This window comes from Eptatretus burgeri, chromosome 10, assembly GCF_056783735.1.
Source record: "Eptatretus burgeri isolate ZD-2024b chromosome 10, Ebu_testis_v1, whole genome shotgun sequence".
NCBI lineage: Eukaryota > Metazoa > Chordata > Myxini > Myxiniformes > Myxinidae > Eptatretus > Eptatretus burgeri.
This window is the reverse complement of record NC_140970.1, coordinates 42,057,743-42,081,059: the sequence shown is the minus strand read 5'-3', so window position 1 is coordinate 42,081,059 and position 23,317 is coordinate 42,057,743. Positions and strand designations below refer to the sequence as shown.

Genomic DNA, 23,317 nt, shown 5'->3' with positions numbered 1-23,317 from the left:
TTTGACTGGTACTGTACATAATAACTCCAGAAAACTTTGGCAATGATAACACCCCCCCCACCCCTCCCCTTCATGTTGTAATCTTTGCCATTTTCCCCAGCTCTAATACCTTGCCTTTTCTCTTCTATCCTCCAAGTAATCTCCAGTCTGACAGGGTGGCAGAAAGCACTCTTGCCTTTGAGCTGTCTCGTTTGGGTTCTATTCTCGTAACGACTATAAACTGTCAAAATAATGTTTGGCAGGTTGGACTATCAGTGAGTGTGCTGTCCCATTGTGGATCTTAAGCTGGGGGCCCAATGATGGAATTTGTTGGTGGATGTTGCAGAGCAGGGAGCTGCAGACCCTGGCAAAATTCTGAATTTATTTTCTCATGTAGATTGCTTCTAACATTAATTTGGTGCCACTGTACTCGCTGAGCCAGCTGGCTTGGAATGTGATGTCGTTCCCTGAAGAGCGTCTCTGGAATCTCGTAAAGTGACCTTTGCTGGGAATGTGATCAGTTCATATGTGCACCGTTTGCAGGTCAGTGGGGTGTACCGACAGTGTCTGTGGCCGGTGTTGTTGGCATGATAAGTGCCATGTTGGCAAGCATTGTGGAGTCTATTGGTGATTACTATGCTTGTGCTCGACTTGCTGGAGCCCCACCACCTCCGGTCCATGCTATTAACAGGTGTGGTCACTTCTGCATTTTACTTCATTTTGCTATATGAATCCTTTAGTTTGTATACTGGGCCAATGTACATGTCACACATATATGGGTGATGAGATGTGTTAGGCCTAGGTCACATTTTCCACGGCGGCCGGCGGCCACGGCGGTCTCCAAAATCTATGGCGGCCGCAGTATTTCCACGGTCATACAATGTAGCAGTCACATGTTTTTATTTTTCGGGGAGCCGCACGACGTATTTAGGCCTAAGTCACATTTGCCACGGCGGCCGTGGGGTCTCCAAAATCTACGGCTACTAGCAATTATATGGCAGCCGCAGTATTTCCACGGTCACACAATGTAGCAGTCACATATGTTTTTATTTTTTGGGGAGCCGCACGGCGTATTTATAAATTGTGGAGACCGAAAACGTGGGGTTGCCGTACGGTCTTTGATTTGATGTCGCACGGTGACCTTAGGGCGTTCCTGCGGTGGCCATAGAATTTTCAAGGGAGACGCAAGGTGACCGCAGGGGGACTGCAGGGGGGCCCTAAGGCGAACGTGCGGCCAGACGGACGGTAACGAATGGGTTAATTTTAACTTTTTTTTTTACCAGTTTTTTTTTTTCGGCTTGTCGAATTGCTACGGCGAACGTAGAAATGAAAAAAGTTATAACTCCGCGTTATAATTCCACGGCAACCTTACAGCCTGTAAAATATAGCCATACGGCGTAGGGCCACTTTGAGGCCACCTCAGAAACTCTGCGGCCGCTGCACGTTTCTGTCAATTCAGAGGGCGTACGGCCGCCGTATCCTCGCCGTAGAGCAAATGTGACTTAGGCCTTCGGTCTTAGAAATTGTGGAGACCGAAAACGTGGGGTTGCCGTATGGTCTTTGATTTGATGTCGCACGGTGACTGCAGGGGGCCCTAAGGCGAACGTGCGGCCAGACGGACGGTAACGAATGGGTTAATTTTTATTTTTATTTTTACCATTTCTTTTGTTTCGGCTTGTCGAATTGCTACGGCGAACGTAGAAATGAAAAAAAGTTATAACTCCGCGTTATAATTCCATGGCGACCTTACGGCATGTAAAATATAGCCAAACGGCGTAGGGCCACCCTGAGGCCACTGCAGAAACTCTGCGGCCGCCGCACGTTTCTGTCAATTCAGAGGGCGTACGGCCGCCGTATCCTTGCCGTAGAGCAAATGTGACTTTGGCCTTAGAGATGAGGCTTGGCAGATTGAAACTATATAATCGAATTTGCCATGAATGCATCAATGGATATGCTTCTGCCCTTGTTTGATGTTAACCCACTTTTATGTTTGATCTCAATTAAAGGTCACGAGAGAGACACGCGTACGTGCACAGGCACACACATATATATATATATATATATATATATATATATATATATATATATATATATATTTATATTTATATTTATATTTATATTTATATATATATATATATATATATATATATATATATATATATATATATATATATATATATATATATATATATATATATATATATATATATATATATATATATATATATATATATATATATATATATATATATATATATATATATATATATATATATATATACACACACACACACAGACCATCAGATGCTTCCAACTTTAGTTGTGATCTGCAACTTGATTTTCAAAGGGTGCATGACCATTGACCTGTTGAACCCAAAATTTAATCAGTTCATCTTTGTGTCGCAGTCCATACTGGTACCAAGTTTGGTTGAAATAGTTTCCATGGTTCACAAATCATTTTGGCAAAATATTTTCAATTATAGGTCACATGACCATATACCTTTCAATAATTTTGAACTCTAAATCCAAATAGTTCATCTTTGCATCATAAAACATACTTATCCTAAGTTTGGTCAAAATTCCTTCAGCGGTTCACAAATTATCGCAGTGAAGAAAATCTGCTATGCATGCACTCACGCACAGACAACGCAAAAACATGCCTTCGGCTGCGGAAGCATAAAAAGTGATTGAGTGGAGGATCAAGAAAGAGGTGGGTAACTCTTAAGGTTATAAAAAGATATTGTAATGTCAGCGCCGATTAATACCATCACCGAGTTGAAGGTCAAGCCTTAACGGGTACCGAAAGTTCTTTCCGCCAAAGGTATTATGTTAATCTGCCAAACAGCGGCATGCATGCACAGGATTGTGGAGAAAAGCACGTGGACTTAACTGGTTATAAACAAGGATTTATTTCACAATAAATAAACAAGAAAAAGTGCAATCAGAGATTGCAGACCCTCGCCAGGTATTGTTTTGTGTGGTATTTGTGTCGTTTTGTGTGCTGATGTTACGTAATCAATAATGAGACATAATAAGAACTGCCACTTTATAACTGCTGGCAGTGATGACCGGGTACCAAGACGTCCCGCTTTAATGCAATCCCGCTTCGATTGGACACCTCACCCTGACCCATGATGTTAAAAAAAAAAAATTCAATTTCATTTAGAATGGCATTAAAATAATTCTTCAATTTCATTTAGAATTGGATTAAAATAAATTCAATTTTTAGCTTTTATTTGAGCCTCGATATTGTACACGAAAAATTATTTTTTCAAATGAAATGGAACACCAAATCGGTACAGTCATGCATTGAAGTACAGGTAGTCATCAACTTACGACCGCAATTGGTTCCGACTAATCGGTCATAAGTCGACTTGGTCGTAAGTCGAACAACGTATATTTTACATACAAAAAAAAAAAAAAATTTTGGGGGGGGCCACTTTACGTGGTTGTAAAGTGGTCGTAAAGTCGAACAGTCGTAAGTCGCATAGGTAGTCAGTGGATGACTACCTGTAATCAGAAGGAACTCAAACAAGCAAATAGCAAAGATGAAGTCATCAGGAGGAACCTGGATAGTAGTGTTTCAGCTGCTAGTCCTCCACCCTCGAACCCATCCAGGCATAGAGCCAAGTGAGCCTTATTTAAAAAAAAAAAAACCAGATCAAAAAAATTCAATAATTCTGCCCATCAGACTATGTGTCTGATCAAGCTGAAATTTAAAACATGTATTCCCCAACAAGACTTGATCATAATTGTGAGCTTTCATGTCAATTTGATTTTGTGGTTCTGGAGAAAACATGATTTAATATATTTCTTCAATCCAATATGACTTCCAAACCATATAACCTGTCAATTATTCCTAAACAAACTTTTATCCCTTTGCCTTGGACAATATGTGTTTGAAATTTACCCTTGAGCTGACCAGCCATTCTGGAGATGTTTGAACATTTTAGGGTGTCATGAGGAATGTGTGTCTTAAGTTTCGCCTCAATCTGTCCAGCCGTTATGGAGAGGATTAAAAAAAAAAAAACTTTTTTTACATAATGTGGCTGCCAAACCATGTGACCTATGATGTCGTCATTTTTTTTTCTATGGTGATTTTCTGCATAGACGCTCAGGAAATTCCAATTTTTTCCGATACAGCGTTCTATGTGTTGAATTTTACCGGGATACCACTTCACCGAAGACATCATGAAAAATCGCACTTCTTCCCCATGGAGAGTTCTTGCCCTGTGCCAAGTTTCAATTTTTTCCATTATGCGGTTTCGGAGCTACACAGGTCCAACATTTTTTTTTTCTCTTGGTTTTTCAAAGATGGCACCCGGACCACGTGATCAATGGCGTCATTATCAAATAAGTATGCTACTAAAAAAAGATGCATACTATGGTGAAAATTTTGTGTCAATCTAACTTCCGGTTCGCGAGAAAATGAATTTTAAAGCGAAAAAACACGAAAATTGCCGGCGTGGAGAAAAATAATAAACAGAAGAAAAACGAGGTTACCCAGCCTTGTCGGCTTGGTACCCTAATTATAGCATCATAGGTCTTGTGGTGGCAGCCATATTGGAAAAACGGAAAAACTTTGGACCTCTGTATCTCTGAAACCGCACCAAGAAAAAAGAAAATGTCATCGGTGCTCTCGTTGTGACGTAATAATTGCATATGTAGAACGCAACATCCGATCAGTATGAAAAATTTTGAGGGTCATCTCGGGAGAAAATGGTCCAGAAAAAAAAATAATGGTGTCATCAGTCACGTGATTTGGCAGCCATGTTGTTAAAAAAAAAACTTCAAAAATCTTCTCTGAAGTGGCTGAACAGATCGAGGCAAAACTTTACATGTATGATCACCTGTCCGTGAGGAACAAAAGGTTCACACATATAATATGTCATTGGTCACATAGTTTGGCAGCCATAATGGATAGAAGAAAATATTAAAAAATGTTTTCTCTGGAACCGCTAAATCAATGGACGTGAAACTTCACATTTATGATCTCCTCGTGATGGGCAATGGAGGTTTGAGATTTCAACTTGATCGGACACATGGTCTGGCAGCCAGAATTATTCAAAAGAAAAAATTTTTTGGGGATACCTTGTCTAGGCTCATGTGAGAGCCATCACACAACACACAGCAAGGGGGGCATGAGACAAGAGGGGTGGGAGTGGGAAGGACAAAACAGTGGGGAACAGAGACATTAGGAGATCTGTGGAAGTGATAGGGATGTGGTGGGGAACATGGGGAATACAAGATGGACATTACAGGGACTTTCAGGAAAGAAAGCAGGGAATTTGAAGGAGGTGGGCTTGGGTGGATTATCGGCGGAAGAAAAGATCGAGGATTTGGATGGGGGGATGATGAGAGGTGGTGGTGAACAGCTGTTTTGAAGGCCTGGAGGGAAGAATGGGATTGAACAGAGTGAGGGAATTTATTCCAAAGGCGGGGAAAAAGAGGAATGAAAGAGTGAAGGTGAGTAGTGATTCATGATTTTGGAAGTCTTACCAGAAGGGGGTGGCTGGTGGGCCTTGACCGGCCTGCGGAAATGTGGTGGGGACAAATCGCAGAGAGAACGGGGGAGGGGGGGCGAGGCTGGAGAGGAGACGGCAGAAGACAAAGACCACTGACCAGCCTGCGGTGAGAGTGTAAGAGGCCCAAAGACGCAGCCTCATTGTGGGAGATGCCAATGATCCAAAATGCCTTGGTTTCCACAGCGTGAAGCCGAGAAAGGTGGGAGGCAGGAGCACTAGCCCAGAGGGGAGAGCAGTACTCCATCAGGCTGTGGACGAAAGCTTTGTATGTGGTCAGGAGCTCAGGTGGGCCGAGGAAGGACTTTGCACGATGGAGGACTCCCAGTCGTCGACTGGCTTTGGAGGCGAGGTTTCAAATGTGGCTTTCCCAGGAAAAGTCATGGCAGAGAGTGAGACCCAGAAGATTGAAAGAAAGGACTTCTTCCAGAGGATTGTTGAGAAAGTAGATGGGGGGGGGGGGTTCTAAACGGTCCTTTTGGCGAGACATAGTGAGAGTGTGAGATTTGTCTGGATTTAAAGACATGTTCCACGTGTTGGACCAGTTTGTGATTTTATCCAGGTCTGCAGTGAGCGAAGAAGCTGCTGCTTGCCGGTCTGAGGGATGACCAATGGTACGGCGGAGGGTGGAGTCATCAGCAAAGAGATATCGAGGATTTTCCAGAGTCGGAGAGATCATTGATGAAAACCTGAAAAAGAACAGGTCCCAGAACGCTACCTTGAGGAACTCCAGCCTGAACAGGAAGAGGGGATGAAAACTCCATTTAGGGCCACACGGTGACTGCGACACGAGAGGAAGTCTGCGAGCCATGAGTGGAGATGGCGTTGAGTACCATAGGAAGAGTTTGGTGAGCAGGGCAGGGTGCCAGACCGTGTCAAAAGCACGTGATATGTCCAGGGATACGGCTTGGATTTCCTGTCTGGCATTGAGGACCTCCATCTGTTGTTGGGAGAGCAGAAGCAACATATCCAGGGTAGAGTGACCTCGTCTGAAACCAAATAGATGATCGGAAATCAAGCCATTGGAGAAGAGGAAGGATTTAATGTCTGAAGCAATGATGGATTCCATCACCTTGCTGATGATTGGGAGAAGGGTGATTGGTCTGTCGTTTCAGGGATCTGTTTTTGCACCTTTTTATGCAGGGCAGTAATGTTTTCTCATTTCCAAGCAGATGGCAGATGACCTTGAGCAAATGAGAGGGTGAATAGAACAGAGATTGGGTGAGTAAGAGCAGAAGAGCAGGTTTTTAGGACACGTGGGCTGATGCCGTCTGGACCGGTTGCAGAATCTGAGTCGAGGTTTGACAGCAAGCTCTCCACCTTGTCAGGAGAAAAGGACACAGAGTCCAGGGACAGTTGGGTGCGACTGGGTCAGGTGGATTGAGAAAGCGATGGGTTTTGGCCACAAGATTTAGCTGCAAACACTGAGTTTTGGCATTAAGCTGAAACAATTTTTTTTCATATGTGTTCTTTTTAATTTAAGTTTTTCCCTTTTTTGCTGTGAGGCTCATTTGGCTGTGCTTGGATGGGTTTGAGGGTAGAGGAGTCGCAGCTGAAATGTGAATCCTATCCAGGTTACTCCTGATGACTTGATCTTTGATTTTTTGCTTGTTTGGGTTCCTTCTGATTACTCCATTGCAGGACTGTACCTATTTAGTCTTCCAATTGATTTGAATTGAATTGAATTTAATCCCATTCTAAGTTCAATTGAATAATAATGAAAAACCTCATGTGTCAGGGTCAGGTGTCCAATCAAAGCGGGGTTGCATCAAAGCAAGATGTTTTGGGACCGTCATCACTGCCAGCAGTTATAAAGTGGCAGTTTTAATTATGTCGTTATTAATTACATAACACACGAGTACACAAGTGCCACGCAATAGCGGTCCTGGTGAGGGTCTGCAATCTCCGATTGCTCTTTTTCTTGTTCCTATCTAGTTTTGGTTTTCCTCTCACATGTCTAGTTTTCGTGATGAGACCGGTCAAGGCTGAAAGGTTATTGCCTTAGATTAGAGGGCAATAACCTTTCAAATTTGACCTTATACGGCAATAGCCTTTCAAAAAAAAAAAAATTAATAAAACCAAACTACATGTGCTTACTCGAGGAAAACCAAAAACAGATTTGAAATGGTGTCGAAAAGTGTGTTTACATCTTTGATGAGAGAGAAAAAAGTTCGATTTTGTCTTCCATTGTTATTACATGAAGCATCACCTTCTTAAAACGCACATTAAACAAGACTGTCTTAACCTAGCGTGATCCTACTTTATGCACAAAATCCTCGTCTAAATCCAAACATGGTCCATGCTACACGAAGCTGTCTGTTACATTCATAATTTCTACACCTCCCACCACCCCCCCCAACATAACAATACGTTGTTGATTTACTATGTTAAACTGTGTACATGTGTTTGTTGTTTCTTTGTTTTTCTTCCTGATTTGACAGAGGGATCTTCATGGAAGGTTTGTCATGCATCATCACTGGCCTATTTGGCACAGGAAATGGGTCAACGTCTTCAAGCCCCAATATCGGTGTTCTTGGATTAACAAAGGTGTGTTTTCTTTGGTTTCATCGACGTCATCGGGGCATTCTGTACTTAAATAAAATGTCTTAATACAGGTGTTTTCAGTGGTACAATTACTTTTATGTTCCGATGTTTATTGGGAAATGGCTTTTTATTAATGCTGTTGTCTGCATGTTGTTTTTATTTTTTGGGGGGTGACAGAGCGTGCGTGCGCGCTCTGTCAGAGGCTAAAAAAGGGAGGCTAAAGGGAGATTGAAGAGGCTAAAAGTAAGGGACACATCCACATGCACATACACATACACATACACGTACATGTATGTATAAGATTGTGGCGGGTGGGATTATACATTTTTTAAAGAAGAAGGTGCTTCAATCCAAGAGTATAAATGAGATCGACTCTGCTAATTTGAGCATATATTGCGATTTAAGTATTGCGAGCTTGCTAGAGATGTGTCTGAACAGCACGACCTTCATCTATGACGGTGCACACTACCGACAAATATTTGGCACAGCTATGGGTTCACCGGTCTCTGTTGTCGCTAATTTGGTGATGGAGGAACTCAAACAAAGGATGTTTAAGTGTTATGAGAATTGGCTCCCATGGTACTGGAACAGATAAGTAGCTGACACCTTCGTCATTGTGCGTACAAACAGGGTAGACCACCTACTGGTACAACTTGGCCGGGTGTTCCCCAGCATTAACTTCACAATGGAAATTGAAAAAGAAAGCAAATTGGCTTTTTTGGATGTGGAGGTTTACCGTAAGCCTGATGGCTCCCTAAAGATTTTGGTTTGCAGGAAACCAACCCACAACAGCAGAGTAGTGGATTTTAACTCCTGAAACTCACTCTCCCACAAACGCAGTGTAGCACGGACCTTAGCAACTTGGGCATGGACGCTGTCATCTTCCAAAACCGAGGCAATTAAAGAAATCAGATTAGTTCGAGGAGTTCTGCTGAAAATGGGTACAACAAGGGGATACTCCCCACATTGGAAGAACCAAAAAGGACAGAACTGAAGGAGCCAGACACACTTGGGCACTGTGTACTGCCATACTACCCAGGCTTTTCAGAAAGATTTGGCTAGCGAGTACGTGGTGCACGGATTGGCGTAGCCTACAAGCCTTTACGCACCATCCGTAATGTCATCTCAAAATTAAAGGACCCAATACCAACCGGTGATAAATCTGGAGTAGTTTTACCATTCATCATGCAAAGACTGTAACCAATTCTACATTGGTGAGACTGGAAGGAATTTGAAACAACGATTACATGAACATGATAGATCAATTAGGCTTGGAAATGTGACCCAGTCAGCCATAGCACATCATTGCCTGCAATCTGGCCATAAATTTGACTTTGATGGGACCCGTGCCTCAGACACAACATCCAACAAACGACAGGTTGATTTTGGAAGTGTGGCACGTGAAGAGCCGGGAGGGTGGCCAAACTGGGGAGACGGTGGACATACCCACACAATACTCGCCTCTCATGCAAATGGTGAAAACTGGATGGTGCAAACAACAAACACCCAATCCCAAACACCACATCCCCATGTTCACAAAACCCAACGAGAACCTCAACACCCACATGACCAACACCTCATCATGCCCAATCCGCACACAAAACCAGCCATGTTTGTGCCCCGAAAACACAAGTGCACACATGTGTTCACCCACACACATACAACACCAGATCACTTGTAAATAAAACAAAAAAGAGCAGAGCACCCCTTTAATGATGTGATTTGACATTTGTTTTTTACATTTTGCAAAATAAAATGCACCACTCCATTTGACCTCGAGCACCAGCACGTGACTGGAAATGAGTGGTCTTTAAAAATAAAAAAACGGATACGTGCCGAGGCCTGGGGTCTATTGTGCCTGATGAAGCCGGCTGTGAAGCCGGTGAAACGTTTCCCTGAGAATGGGTCTGCTCTTGCTTTTTTGCTCAAATTAGTGGAGTCGATCGTGTTATTACTTTTGTTTGGAAGCACCTTCTTCTTCTTTAAAAATAAGTTTATATATATATATATATATATATATATATATATATATATATATATATATATATATATATATATATATATATATATATATATATATATATATATATTGTTGCGAATTGGCGGCCGCCGGCGTGCGAGCGGCCACGTAACTCGAATCGCGGCACGTCGCCCACCGGACGGACAATTCCGTCGTGACCCTCTCGGACTAACGCCGGGAACTATTCACGGGTGGGCCTTTCGGCCTCACCACGATCGTGCCAATCGGCCCCCCGTGTGGGATAGGGTTGTTCGCCAAATTCGACCTACCGAAGTACCCACACGGAGGGTAGACCGGGCGATCGCACCTCGCCGCAGGTCGACTTCGGACACGGGCCACTTTAAGCGACCCGTTCCATACTATCGGGATAACCGAGCGGTGTTATCGTCAACCTCGACGGTTCCGATTAATCATCGGGCGTATTTAGCCCACTACCAACCCTTTACGTGAAGTAAGATGGAGATTCAATTAAAGAAAAGACGAAGCGAAACGGGAAAAACAGTTCAACATGAGGCACATTTATTCCGCCGCACACGGAAAGCACACATATACAATTACAACAATTATGTACCAGAAGCAATTGCAACAAAAGAAACACAACAATGCAGATCTACTACCGACTATGCGAGCACACGGCAACACTTACACAGTTTTACTTTACAGACGGCGCCGACAACACATATACTCAAAATCAAAAGAAAAGGGCCACCCTCGAATACAAGGGGGCAGACGTGGTCTGTGGGCGCGAGACCGCGTGGAGCCTACCCGTCTTGTGATGAGCCGCAAAATGGCGGCGGTGCCCCGACTCCATGCTCCTCCGCGGGTTTCGTTGGCACTGCTTGGAATGGGGTGGGAACGGGGCCCCCTTTTCGCACTATCTCAGCATGGGGGGAAACAGGGGGGGTTGTTGATGCTCTGGGGAAAGAGGATAGCTGGCTTGCTTGGGTCCCGCGACGAGCAACTCCACTGCGACCTCGACCGCGTTCCCGGCTTCCCCTCTCTGCAGCTCCCCGACAGACTCCGAACCCCGACAGACCGACTCTCCTCCAGACCCGTCTTGACTGCTGCTGCCACACTCTGCCGCCGCCACACCTCTCCAACTCGCCCGAGCCCAAAACTGCGACTGCCTCCAACTGCTTCCGACCCAAAACTCAACTGCTGCCACACTCCGCCGCCGCCACACCTCTCCAACTCGCCCGAGCCCAAAACAGAAAAACTGACTGAATTCGCCTCGCGCTCGGCGCTTTCTAGTACAGCAGGAGAATCCATATGCAAATTTCCAGATCAGGATGAGCTTGGGGGCGGAGCCACGCTTGCCCATTGGACGGAGGAAAAGTGGGCGTGAACCTCCCCTGATCCTCGAATTTGCATATATCGATTCTCCTCCGACGCGCCTGGAGGCAGGGCCAAATCGCCCCGTGCTTAATGATTGAACGGATCGGAAGTGGGCGTGTATCATTCCTGATCCGACTTCCCCTCGGAAAGGCCGCTTTTTGCACCCGCGGCTCAGCGCGCGTCCCACACGAGGCCAGGACAGCCTGACGCTCGGCGTTCACAAGTGGTGCGGGAATGGCCGCAGAAGGAGAAGAGGTTAGGGTGGTGGAGGGTTAATTGTGGTGGTTTATGGCCATGGCGACGCTTGGAATGGTGGTAATGCGATGTTTGCGAGAGCGAGTTGTGAAGGTAAAGGTCGTGGCTGTTGGCGTTGTTGTTGTTGTTGTTGTTGTTGTTGTTGTGAAGCGGCGTTGCGGTTGGTGGTGGTTGTGTGATGGAGGTTGAGACGTGGTTGGTTCAAAATAAAGATAGAACAGAAAAACGGCTATCTTAAAGGGTCGCAGCCCAAATGAATCACATTTATTCCCTCTAAACAACGGGTTTGGGGCTAACTACACATGTACTTACAGAGATATCTCACCTACATGACCTGAATGGTGGTTTGCGAATTTCCTCAACCACAACAATATACACACACACACACACACACACACACACACACACACACACACACACACACACACACACACACACACACACACACACACACACACACACACACACACACACACACACACACACACACACACACACACACACATCTGGAGACGGCAGTGGTTCAAGAGCAATGCACACGGTTCGCCTTTTTTATTTTTTGACCTTCGAGGGGACGCCACGGGCAAACTTGCGGGAATCGGGAAATATGTAAATGATGAAAGTTGTAGTACTCGAAGAGCACTACTTGCATACCAACTTTCATTCAAAAACGGTTGAAAACCCTAGGAGCTCGATGCCCAGCTTATAGATTTTTTGACATTTTCTAAGTTCGTGACCTTGTGACCTTGACCTTGGGACGAAAATGAAACATCGAGCTCCGTGGGGCTATGCAGTTGCCATTGGGCTAAGCAAGTACCGAAACTCCTGCCAGATTTGACAAACCCCCTCGGAGAAGATGTAACTTGAAATCGGCTACCCCCCTTAAAACACATGTTTTTTGGGCGTGGCTCCGCCCATAATGGGCACAGCACACCTATTCTCAGGAAAACACAACTACATCATGATATAAACCTCCCACCCAAATTTTATCAGGATCGGATCAAAACCCACGGAGCTATGCTCAGGACAGACAGACAGACAGACAGACAGACAGACACACACCCATAACGAATATAGTGGTCACTTACTGACTCGTGAACCAATATATATATATATATATATATATATATATATATGTATATATATATGTATATATATATATATATATATATATATATATATCTGGAAACATATACATATTTAAATGTAGACATATACAAGTCTGGGGACTGCAATGGTTCACGAGCGGTATTTGACAATGTAGATTGTTTCAGAAGTCAAGGATGAGACAATGTGATAATTTTTGACCAAGTTATAAAAATGATCAACATGATGTGGTACGAGTGACGGGTTATTAGCTGCAAAATGTCGAAAACCCGGTTTCGTTCAACAACTTTCAAAATTTGACCTTTGCATAACCTTTCAAGGTCACAAAACAATGTTGTGGACATTAAAATAAGGAAACGGGAAACACTCGTGCTTTAGCTTATTGGAGTTAGTTCGTCGAAGGTCGAAAACCCGGTTTTATTCCCACAACTTTGAAAATTTGACCTTTGTGAACTTTAAAGGTCGAAGGTCAAGGATTATGACCTTTGGTGCAAAACTTCCTCTGGAACATTCCAGCAACAATACAACGTCATATAGGCTATACGGCATTTCGCACTCCTCGGATTATCCATACTTTGATGAAATCAGCGTAAAAACAAACTTGAAGGGGGCACCACGGGCAAGGTGTTCGAGATGAAGCAAAATGGTTTCAAGACTTTCGGTGGGGAATGACCTCAAGGTTATGCATAAAAAATATTGTCATCCAAGCTCTCAAAGTTTGGGCGGTCGAATGATTTTTATGTCAAAATTTGCAATTTTAGAAGTTTGTGACCTTGTGACCTTGACCTTGGGATGAAAATGAGAAATCGAGCTCCGTGGGGCTATGCAGTTGCCATTGGGCTAACCAAATACCGAAACCCCTACCAGATTCGACAAACCCCCTCAGAGAAGATGTAACTTGAAATCGGCTACCCCATAAAAACATGTTTTTTGGGCGTTGCTCCACCCATAATGGGCGCACCACGCCCATTCTCAGGAATACACAACTCGATCATGATATAAACCTCCCACCCAAATTTTATCAGGATCGGATCAAAACCCACGGAGCTATGCTAGGGACAGAGACAGACAGACAGAAACACACACACCCATAACGAATATAGTGGTCACTTACTGACTCGTGAACCAATATACACTAGTACGTGCCCATACGTGCATGGCCATATGTGCAAAAAAAATGAAATTAAAAAAAAACTTTCAAACCGCGAACCAGAAACAACAACCACACAAGCTGTTCCTTCGCTCTCGTAAACGACGACTGGATTAGGCCATTGTGTTTATCTATAAATGCGCGTAAGAAATCGAGAAATTATTAGAATACATCGTTATCACTATCCGGAAATGGTGTGTGCCAGTACGGAATGTTCACATGCATTCCACGAATTATCACTTGCATTGAAGTAACAACTGCTGTGATACTTACACACACAGAGTTAATTAAAATCAAGTTTACCTCCTGTCTTTGCTTGCCATGACATTCGCTGCCATTGACCATTGCCACTCTTATGCCACGGTAACTAAGGCACCAATCCCCATCGTAACCGGCACGGCACGGCACGTGACGTCATCGTCGGCCACCCGTGCACCGGCCTATGCAGCCACGCCTACACAGCAACGTGTCCTTTCATTGGTTGGTAAATAAATGGCCATAACTTGGGAAGCACTTGTCCAATTAATATCAAACCTTGAAAAGGCACATCCACAGGGCTCCAGCAATATACCTGGCAAGTTTCAATTAGATCGGACCAGTCGTTGTCGAGAAACAGGTTGTCGAGCAAGAGAAAGCACAGGAGCACTGGAAGGGAGCATATCCAATTGCTTTCTCCGAACTGGTCACCTACATTAGTGAGATGAAAACTGCCAGTGATAGTACAGATCCACCCATTTTCAGGCTTGCTGATATGACCATGCTTAACAAGCAGAGGCTGGAGCAGCTTGGTGTTGAATCGTCTGATGTTCATCCTACTCGACTTAAGGACCAGCTGCTTTTTCACAACCCCAAGCTGCAAGCTCATCGCCAAGGACGTGATGTTCTGCTGGCTTTTGAGAATGATGTAGGCTCAATCCTCACACAAGCATCCAAGTACAGTGAAGCGATCCATCTCGCCAAAGCTGCTGGGTATAATAAGCCGAGACATGCTCCATCAAAAGTCGCATTTCAGCAGCACGTTTCACGACACGACCTAGAACAGGCTGTACCACCATCACCTCTGCATTTTGTATGCATGGTCGAACATGGCGCAGACATCAAGTCCCAACTCCAGCATGGAACATCGAAATCTGACCTTTCTATATCACAGCTCCTGCAGTACAACTGCTTTGCCAAGTACAAGGCAGGAACGGATGTTCACAGGCATTCCAAGGACCGTGAGACACCTTTTGCAGTCCACGTTGGCCTGTATGTGTTTGCCAAGATGAGGAAGAGACAACTCATTGACATGCTCCATGAGAATGGGCTCAGCACATGATACGACAGAGTCCTAGAAGTCTTAGCCCAGTTAGGAGAAGCAGTTGTTGCACGGTATGTGGAAGATGGAGTCATCTGTCCCCCAGTCTTGAGAAAGCAGTTGTTCACAACTGCAGCAGTGGACAACATAGATCATAATCCGACTGTGACCACAGCTCAAACATCCTTCCATGGCACAAGTGTGTCCATTTTCCAACATCCAAGCACTGAAAATGCTGGCGATGAACGTGAGCTACTCAAACTCGAGTCAAAAATGAAGGTGAAGAAAGTTCCAGAAGCATTCACCAATGTTCGACCAGCATACATTACGAAAAATCCCAATCCACCTCCAGTAGCAAACCAGTCCTTACCAGCACCCGAGTCAATCTGGGTACACTTGAAAGAAGAATATTCTTGGTTGGAGGAAGTGTTTCTCACTGAGGATGTGGCTGATGCAGTCTGCATCACATGGTCAGCCCACCATGCAACAAAGAAAAGGAGCCATGCATTTGAAGTGAGCATTTCAGCACTGATGCCTCTGTTGCGAGACCGGGCTCACTCTGTTGCAACGATCAAGCATGTCATGGAGAAGGTCTGCGATGTAGTGGCTTTCCTGAACCCAGGGCAGACACCTGTCATTGCTGCTGACCAACCGTTGTATGCTCTGGCAAAACAAATACAATGGCAGTGGCCCGAATATGGAGAGGACAAGTTCGTTATCATGTTTGGTGGACTTCATATCGAAATGGCTGCACTGAGATCGATAGGAACACTACTACAGGACAGTGGCTGGACCAGTTCCATTGTGGAAGCAAAGGTGGCCTCATCTGGTACAGCAGAATCTTTCCTGTCTGCATCCAGTGTCACGAGGACAAGACAAGCACACCAGATCACTGCATGCAGCTTGTACAAACTGATGAAGGAAGCATACCATGACGACCGCTCTGAAGAGTCTAAGAGATCAGATCTAACCTTTGAAGATTGGTGTGAACAACGGAGGCAAGAGAGTCCACAGTTCCAGTTCTGGAGTCTGGTGCTGGACATGGAGCTCACCATATTCACCCTGATCCGCTCATTCAGAGAAGGAGACTTCAACCTGTACCGTGAAGCACTTTCAGAACTGGCGCCTTACTTCTTTGCGAATAACAATGTCAACTATGCGCGATGGATCCCAGTTCACCTCCAAGATATGATGTCGCTTGAGCAACAGCATCCAGATGTGGCCAGGGAGTTTCACAAAGGGAACTTCATTATCCACAAGTCTGGAAGCGAATTCTCTGCCCTGGCAATCGATCAAGCCCACGAGCAAAATAATGCAGTCAGCAAAGGTGACGGAGGAGCAATTGGGTTGACAGAAGAGCTGGCAGCACTTCGTAGGTGGATGGTCGCTGAAGTAAGTCGTCTAGTAGCTGGATACGAGGCCATGTCTGGTATGAAAGATGCAACCAACAACAGCAGACGCCATGGGCAGACACTAAGTGCCCAGAAATCTTTCTTTGAAAAGGTGAAAGCACTCTCTGCAGTAATGCAGGAGATGGGCAACCCATTCCAAGAAGAATCAGCCGACCTACTGGTACGAGACATGAAGAACATTGCAGACCCAACTCGAGCCGAAATGGTAGCGAAACATCACCAGTGGGGCAACGAGCAGTTTCGTTCATTCATGGAGGGGCTACAGAATGAAGGTGAATGTCCTTTCTATCATCCAATCAAGAAAAACATTGTTTCTTTCTTCAAACAAGAGCAAGCTGGGGGAAGTTCTAAGGAGAAAGTCCTGAAAGACGACTGTCAGCTGTTCTCACGACTGTTCGTCTCATAACAGAACGGGCAGTGTGACTTGCAAGAATTCTTCAAGCATGAGAATCAGTCACACCCTGCATCTCTCAGTGACAGCGGAAAGCTTCATACATGTCAGAAGTCACAGCTGGCTGAAATTCTTGAATCGCAAGTGAACATCCCAGACAGAGAACCAAGGGGAGATGCAGTCATCATTGATGGCTCAGCACTTATCAATGCCCGACCTCCACACACTTCAAAGATATTTGATGACTACGCTAAAGAAGACATCATCCCAAAGGTGGAATCCTATGGTGCCAGGTACGAGAGGGTGGACGTAGTGTTTGATGTGTACAAGAAGTCAGAAGCAAGGTCGAAAAGGGGGCAAGGAATCAGAGGAAGAGTGACAGGAACCAGTAAGACCCCAAGTAACTGGAGAAGCTTTCTTGCAGATGACAGCAACAAGACTGAGCTGTTTCACTTCCTTGCGGAAAAGATGTGTGAAGCACAGATGACAAGCACAGTCATTGTCACAAAAGGAGAAGATGCCATTAGCAACACAAGGAAGTCACTGGATGCTGTGTCTCCATGTTGTCATGAAGAAGCCGACACTCGAATATTTGTACACGCCAGGGATGCAACGACGGATGGTAGCAAGTCCATTATCATTAAGACTAATGACATGGACGAACTTGACATAACAATATCTGTACTGCCATCCTTACAGGAACTAGGTCTTGAGAACATGTGGATTGCCTTTGGCCAAGGAGCCAAGGTGCGATGGATTCCAGTCCATGAGGTCGTTTCTGCATTCGGGCCTGAGAAAGCTGGAGGGATCCCATACTTCCATGCATTCACTGAATGTGACGTCGTGTCTGCTTTCTGCGGTAAAGGGAAGAAAACTGCATGGCAGACTTGGAACGTCTTTGATGATGTTTCTGAAACATTCACCAATCTCAGCCAGCATCCAACATTGATTCGTGATCTTGACCTGTAGAGGCTGGAGAGATTCGTTGTCCTCATGTAAAACAGATAAAGCGCAGCCACTGGTGTGGACGGAGCAAGACTGGATCTCTTTGCCCACAAGCAGAGGCCGTCCAACTCAATTCCACCAACACAGGCACCCCTCAGAGAACATGCAAAGCGTGCGGCCTATCAGGCTGGGATCATCTGGGGCCAGGCAACCATCTCCAGTCCAGACATGAGCAGTCCCGCTGAATGGGGATGGACACAGAAAGGAGAGACGTGGCAGATATGTTGGACAACACTACCCCGTATTGCAGCCAGCTGTCAGGAACTAACCAAGTGTTCCTGTAAGAAAGGTTGCAACTGGAGATGCAAGTGCTTTCAGTCAGGGCTCCCCTGCACAACACTCTGCAGCTGCATATGTGGACAGTTGCAGCTGGAGGAACATTCGCATGGTATGCATAACTTTGAACATTTACTAGCCAGGGTCCGGTTGCAGAAAGGCCTGAGCTTCATATGACAATCAGAAAAAGTGTGTGTCAGGGGGCTTTAACAAGAGGAAAATCCACTCCAGCACGCTTAAAAACATAGGAATCCACACCGAGATCATGCAAATCGGACAACTACAAATACTTCTAAGCAAAAAGTCAACTTTGGGAGGCTAACTTGGCGGCATCTTGAAAAATGGCCGCCATCTTGGATTTTCAAATGGCCAATCAGGCACATTTGATTAGAATCCCCTGGAGAACAAATGTGCCAAATTTGATGCTTGTATCATTTGCACGATTCCTCTCAAAAATTGCTGTTATCTGCCCCACTATTCCTCCAGCTGGCTGTCTGACCAAACTGAGCAATTGGGAAAAGAAGTACCTTGGTCAGGGAGGTGAGCAAGAACCCAATGAGCACTGACAGAACTCCAGAGTTCTTTGGCTGACATGGGAGAACATGCCGGAAGGACAACAGTCTCTGCAGCATTTCACAGATCTCGGCTTTAGCGGAGAGTCGCCAGACGGAAGCACTCCTGAGAAAAAGGCACATGACAACACATCTGGATTTTGCAAAAAGGCACGTGGAAGACTGAGAGCATGAGGCATTTGATTCTGTGGTCTCAAGAGATGACAATTTGACTCTTTGGCCTGAATGCAAAGTGCTACGTCTGGCGGAAACCAAGCAGCTCATCGCCCATCTAACACCATCCCTTCTGTGAACCATGGTGGCATAATCGTGCTTTTCAGCTGCAGGGACTGGGAGACTTGCAAGGGTAGACAGAACAATGAATGTCGTTGAATACAGGCACATCCTTGAGGAGAACTTGCTTCGGAGTGCAAAAGACCTTCGACTGCGGTGAAGGTTTATGTTCCAATAGGACAATGACCCCAAGCATACAGCCAAAGCACCACTGGAATGGCTTCAGAACAAGAACGTGAAAGTCCTTGAGTGGCCTAGCGAAAGCCCAGACTTGACTCCCATTGAGAATCTGTGGAAAGACTTGAGGATTGCTGTTCACTGACACTCCCCAAACAACTTGACAGAGCTTGAACAAATCTGCAAGGAAGAATGTGAGAAAATCCCCAAAAACAGATGTTCAAAGCTGATACAGACATACCCATGAAGACTCGAAGCTGTAATCGCTGCCAAAGGCGCTTCGACAATGTATTGACTCAGGGGGTTGAACACTTATTGATGCAAGACATTTCAGCTTTTCAGCTTTTAAATGATTTGTAAAAAAATTCTAAAAACATGTTTTCACTTTGTCATTATGGGGTATTTTGTGAAGATTGGTGACAAAATATTTTAAATTTAATCCATTTTAAATTCAGGCTTTAACACAACAAAATGTGACAAAAGTCTTGGGGTGTGGATACTTTCTGAAGGCACTGTATCTGGTTATCAGTAATCTGTGCTACTGTGATCACTAAGGTATGGTTTGTCATACTTTGACACATACTTTTGTGCCTGTTTGTAATTTTTTTTGCATTGTTGCAGGTCGGCAGTCTGCGAGTGGTGCAGTATGGTGCTGGCATTATGCTGGTACTTGGAACTATCGGCAAATTCAGTGCCCTCTTTGCCTCTCTACCTGACCCAATACTTGGTGCCCTCTTTTGTACCTTGTTTGGTATGTCATTTGCCATTTTTACCAACATGCTTTCATCAATATTTTGTTGCATTCACCATGGTGACACCAAAAGTATTTTGAAGGTATACTGCAGATATTTGCTTTATAAACTTTTTCAAACTTGCAATGTAATATCAGGCACTCCTCATATCACTTAACGACCTACCTGTTTAACGACCGTGCGGACTTACGACCAGCTCTCCAACCAGTCGGTATTGTAGGCTGTACGAGAACTTTGGTTGTGGAAACGGCAGCGCGGTGTCTCAGCGTCAAGCATCTCATCTCGCATCACCCTTTCTCAGTCCCAGTCTCGTTCCCGCAGTCCGTCGGTATTCACTACAAAGGACCCCTACCCCTTCGGGTGCATCAAACGCCCCCTTTTTTTTGCGAAAGTTTGAAAAACGTAACGGCGATAGGACAGATGTGTTTGAATACATGAAAAAAAACATTTCTCATACTTTTTCAGAATTTTCGTTCATCATCTTGGAGGTCCACATCGGGGTCAAAGTTCAGGCACGCAGCTCCTGCGCATTTTTCAGAATAAATGTTATTTTTCACTGTATAGTGATCAAAACTTGTCTCTGGTAGTGAAATAATTCTGACATATCAATGTACTGCTCCTTTGGTCCAGGTCCAGCTATCACTGGTACAACTTTGGCATTCTTCAGCTTCCAGGATCTTTTCACTTCATTCTTGAGTTCTTGTTTTGTTATTTTCTTGATTTCTGCATTGTTTAGTTCAAAATCATTGGTATTAACACCTCAATCAGCAATGCCTTCTTCTCTTGTTTTTTGCATGTATCTGGTTGCAATGCTTTTTTTTTTGATGTTCACGCTCGATGGGATCATTAGGTCGTACGTGAGTGGTACTTCCATGTTGTCAGTGATTGCTTTTGGTTCATGTTCTCACAAATTCTCTGGAACTGGGATATCAAAGTTTTGCAGATGTGCCAGTGGATTACTTTACCAACTCTGTATCATTGTGTGTGCAGCTTTTCTGAATTTTAGTTTTTATGTTCGAGCATTAAACGTTACATATCATTCTCTTTGCTAACCCCACCTCCACCCCTCACCTTTCTTTTTCTTGCTCCCACTCTCACTCTCCTCTCCTCTCCTCTCCTCTCTCCTCTCTCCTCTCCCCTCACTTCGTCTCTCTCTCTCTCTCTGTCTCTGTCTCTCTCTCTGTCTCTCTGTCTCTCTGTCTCTCTGTCTCTCTGTCTCTCTCTCTCTCTCTCTCTCTCTCTCTCTCTCTCTCTCTCTCTCTCTCTCTCTCTCTCTCTCTCTCTCTCTCTCTCTCTCTCTCTCTCTCTCTCTCTCTCTCTCTCTCTCTCTCTCTCTCTCTCTCTCTCTCTCTCTCTCTCTCTCTCTCTCTCTCTCTCTCTCTCTCTCTCTCTCTCTCTCTCTCTCTCTCTCTCTCTCTCTCTCTCTCTCTCTCTCTCTCTCTCTCTCTCTCTCTCTCTCTCTCTCTCTCTCTCTCTCTCTCTCTCTCTCTCTCTCTCTCTCTCTCTCTCTGTGTGTGTGTGTGTGTGTGTGTGTGTGTGTGTGTGTGTGTGTGTGTGTGTGTGTCTCTCTCTCTGTGTCTCTCTCTCTCTCTCTCTCTCTCTCTCTCTGTGTCTCTCTCTCTCTGTGTGTCTCTCTCTCTCTCTCTCTGTGTCTCTCTCTCTCTGTGTGTCTCTCTCTCTCTCTCTGTGTCTCTCTCTCTCTCTCTCTCTCTCTCTCTCTCTCTCTCTCTGTGTGTCTCTGTGTCTCTCTCTCTGTGTGTCTCTGTGTCTCTCTCTCTCTCTCTCTCTCTCTCTCTCTCTCTCTCTCTCTCTCTGTGTCTCTCTCTCTCTCTCTCTCTCTCTCTCTCTCTCTCTCTCTCTGTGTCTCTCTCTCTCTCTCTCTCTCTCTCTCTCTCTCTCTCTCTCTCTCTCTCTCTCTCTCTCTCTCTCTCTCTCTCTCTCTCTCTCTCTCTCTTGCCCCTCAGCAAAGTGTGTGTTTATTCTAAAGACTGGTTTTAAGAGAATTATTTCATATAAACTCTCTTCTTTTCATGCTTTCACTTGAAACTTAACCACAGGAATTTGAAAGCATTAATTTTGATTCATGACTCGGTGGAATGTCAGCCCACAGGTTTTCAGCATCATCAAATATCATGCTGGTGCTAAAACTAGGATTAACACAATGTTATAATATTCAAACCAGTCCAATTTTCATATGACAAGGCGAGAGAAGATTATGTGCAGATGGACTGCTTAAGGTATAAATTATCTGTTGATGAAATAAGAGATGAGGACGAGACTAACAAAAACGGTATGAGTCCCCACATCCAAGTTAATCACACAAAACAACTTCAAGCAAATGCAGTTACACAATGTTTCTTCGCCAATCACTATTTACCGAAACAAAGAACCAAGTAAGTGAGATGGCTTGCTGTGGGACACCAGCCAGCTCGGGGATGGTGTGATGGCAGAATGAACAAAGCAGACAGAGCACACCAGGGAGAAAGGGTGTTCAGAACACAACCACACAGCGATTGGAGTGAGCTTGCTCTTACCTGGTGTGATGGCATATTCTCTCTCTCTCTCTCTCTCTCTCTCTCTCTCTCTCTCTCTCTCTCTCTCTCTCTCTCTCTCTCTCTCTCTCTCTCTCTCTCTCTCTCTCTCTCTCTCTCTCTCTCTCTCTCTCTCTCTCTCTCTCTCTCTCTCTCTCTCTCTCTCTCTCTCTCTCTCTCTCTCTCTCTCTCTCTCTCTCTCTCTCTCTCTCTCTCTCTCTCTCTCTCTCTCTCTCTCTCTCTCTCTCTCTCTCTCTCTCTCTCTCTCTCTCTCTCTCTCTCTCTCTCTCTCTCTCTCTCTCTCTCTCTCTCTCTCTCTCTCTCTCTCTCTCTCTCTCTCTCTCTCTCTCTCTCTCTCTCTCTCTCTCTCTTTTCCCCCACAGAGCGCCACACCCCTTCGCCAATCAGTATCAAAAATAGTTGCGGCAGTCCTTTCCAGCCAATCCTGGCATTGGTGAGGGGCCGTCGGCCAGTTCTGCATTTCCCATCCAAATGGCTCGAGCCCTTCTTCCCCGGGAATTCCTGAATCCAATAATGGCTATTTTTGCCAGCCCATGTGGTCAGCACAATCCAAGGCTATCTTCACTCACCTGGCTTTACATGGTTCTGGACATGGGAAAGCACCATTACACACACCTTAACCTCATGAGCTATTACTGGTTACAACACCATCTCCCAGTGTTGCACAAACACAGGACAACTTATCCCTATTTCATTGA

General features: G+C 44.9%; 1 protein-coding gene across 12 annotated transcripts in view; it reads left to right on the top strand.

The window, feature by feature from the left end:
* The window catches only part of LOC147018401 (solute carrier family 23 member 1-like), a 203,798-nt gene that overhangs the window by 155,215 nt on the left and 25,266 nt on the right, over window positions 1–23,317 (top strand). For all 12 annotated transcript variants that reach the window (XM_085898009.1, XM_085898010.1, XM_085898007.1 and 9 more), the window contains 3 exons: window positions 523–670; window positions 7,943–8,048; window positions 19,937–20,066. In XM_085898009.1, the coding sequence (XP_085754135.1) occupies window positions 523–670; window positions 7,943–8,048; window positions 19,937–20,066 (384 nt within the window). The remainder of the gene's footprint in view (window positions 1–522; window positions 671–7,942; window positions 8,049–19,936; window positions 20,067–23,317) is intronic.